Genomic DNA, 1,940 nt, shown 5'->3' with positions numbered 1-1,940 from the left:
AAAAATCAAAATATTTTATGGCACTGCACTGAAATGGTCCCCTGGTGGGGTGGTGGTAAGTTTACAAACTTACAATGCTAAAATTCTGGGTTCGATTTCCTACAGTGAACAATGTAGATAGCCCAACGTAGCTTTGCTCTAAAACAAACAATTAAAATGAAATGTGATCACAACAGTGAAAGTTATGGTTGCAGAAGATAAACAAATTGTAGTTCTTTAAAAATTGTACTACTGATTTCACAATTTTTTTTTCTAAACTGCACTTACAGATACTAAACCATCATGAAGCAAGGAAAATAAAAGTCTATAATATACACATATATCACAACTGAAGACTTGAAACACTCTGACGACACTGACAATCTCTGTTTCCGCAACAGAACTTGTATATTGCAAAAGCAAAAACCAGATGAATTCAACATCAAAATCAGTGTGTAGCAAATAAAACAAAAGCCTATACATAATATACGCAGATATATGGATATATCCAAAATGACTGAGGTATGGAAAACGCTCCGACAATTTCTTTTGAAAAAGTAAAAAAAAAAATCATTTTATTTCTTTTGCTTTTATACCCCAGTTTCACGGTATGTCCCTCTCCATACACACACTTTTGAGACGAAAGTTTCGCCCTGCTTCTAACTTTTTTTTTTTCTAAGGAATAATTATATTATAATCTATATATATTACTTTCTAGTTTTCCCCTGAAGAAGAAATGTACACCTTCCGAAAGCACTCAGATTATAGGATTTTGTATATTTGCGTTACATAATATTATATATATAACTATAAGTTATAACAGTAACCAATACGAATGTTAACGATACGCTTACTAACTAGTAATAATAACATCGTGCCCATGTGTACTTCATCTTACCTTCAACTTGATACAGGCGTGTTTTCCCAGCGAAATATCCTGCAAAATTTCTGGTGTAGTGTCACGTATTTTACGCTTAAAATAAGAATTACCATGGCGAATAATGCTGAAAATAGTCACGATCGAGACGATAAGTCCATAAAAAACTGCAAATATCCATCTAACTAAAGTATGAATAATCATTTTTCTGTAAATATAAATTCCAGAGGTATAATTTCTTATTAATCTATATCCAAACTTTTCACAACCGAAGTAGAATATACGCATGCGCAGAAAGCCTTTCACCTGTCATGCTCTTGCTATTCGAAGCGATCGTTAATTAAATTCTATGCGTGCTCACGTCTCAAATTTCGAAGGCAATGTTGTGGCAATAGTTAAGAGTGGGTTTGTTATTCCCAAATTAAAGATAGCTCTCGTTACTTAAAGAAGCAAATTTAATTTTATAGTCTGTTTTTCTTCGTATTTCCTTACTGCTACATATCTTAATTTTGCACAATTTTAGCAAACTTAACTCAAAAATTGAAAACGTGTCTTCTTTTTAATTATTCTAATCTCCTAAAATTATTTATCCAAAGACTTTAATAATTCGTTAATATTTTAGTTTTTCCATTGTCTTGAAAAGATCCCCAGTGGCACAGCAGCATGTCTGCGGACTTACAACGCTAGAAACCGGGTTTCGATACCCGTGGTGGGCAGAGCACAGATGCCCATTGTGTAGCTTTGTGCTTAACTTCAAAACAATCCAATCCTTGTCTTGAAATGCTTAAACTGAGTGATCATTGCAGGGGTGTTCGGATGTTATTTCCTTAGTGTAAAGCTACTTAATGGGCTGTATGTATTCTGTCCACCACATGGAATCGGAGCTCAGATTTTAGCGTTGTAAGTTGGTAAACTTACCGCTGATCCACCAGGAAACTCAAGAACATGGAAATTTGTTAGTTATTAATTCGATATTTTTAATTTTCCAAATTGTAATTATAACCTAGCATTTATCAGTAATTTTACGCATCAAGTTTTCAATAATTAACGTCCCTAAGCGGGTCAGCGGTAAGTTTACGGATTT

At 33.7% G+C, this 1,940-nt stretch overlaps 1 protein-coding gene across 1 annotated transcript in view; it reads right to left on the bottom strand.

The window, feature by feature from the left end:
• The window catches only part of LOC106464413 (epoxide hydrolase 4-like), an 18,238-nt gene extending 17,097 nt beyond the window's left edge, over positions 1 to 1,141 (bottom strand). The window contains exon 1 of the mRNA XM_013924548.2: positions 878 to 1,141. Within this exon, the coding sequence (XP_013780002.1) occupies positions 878 to 1,060 (183 nt within the window). The 5' untranslated portion in view covers positions 1,061 to 1,141. The remainder of the gene's footprint in view (positions 1 to 877) is intronic.
• Between the last annotated feature and the right edge of the window lie 799 nt (positions 1,142 to 1,940).

Source organism: Limulus polyphemus, unplaced genomic scaffold, assembly GCF_000517525.1.
Source record: "Limulus polyphemus unplaced genomic scaffold, Limulus_polyphemus-2.1.2 Scaffold1642, whole genome shotgun sequence".
In the NCBI taxonomy this organism is placed as follows: Eukaryota; Metazoa; Arthropoda; class Merostomata; order Xiphosura; family Limulidae; genus Limulus; species Limulus polyphemus.
Note: the sequence above shows the minus strand (reverse complement) of the source record. Positions and strands in the feature narration are given on the sequence as shown.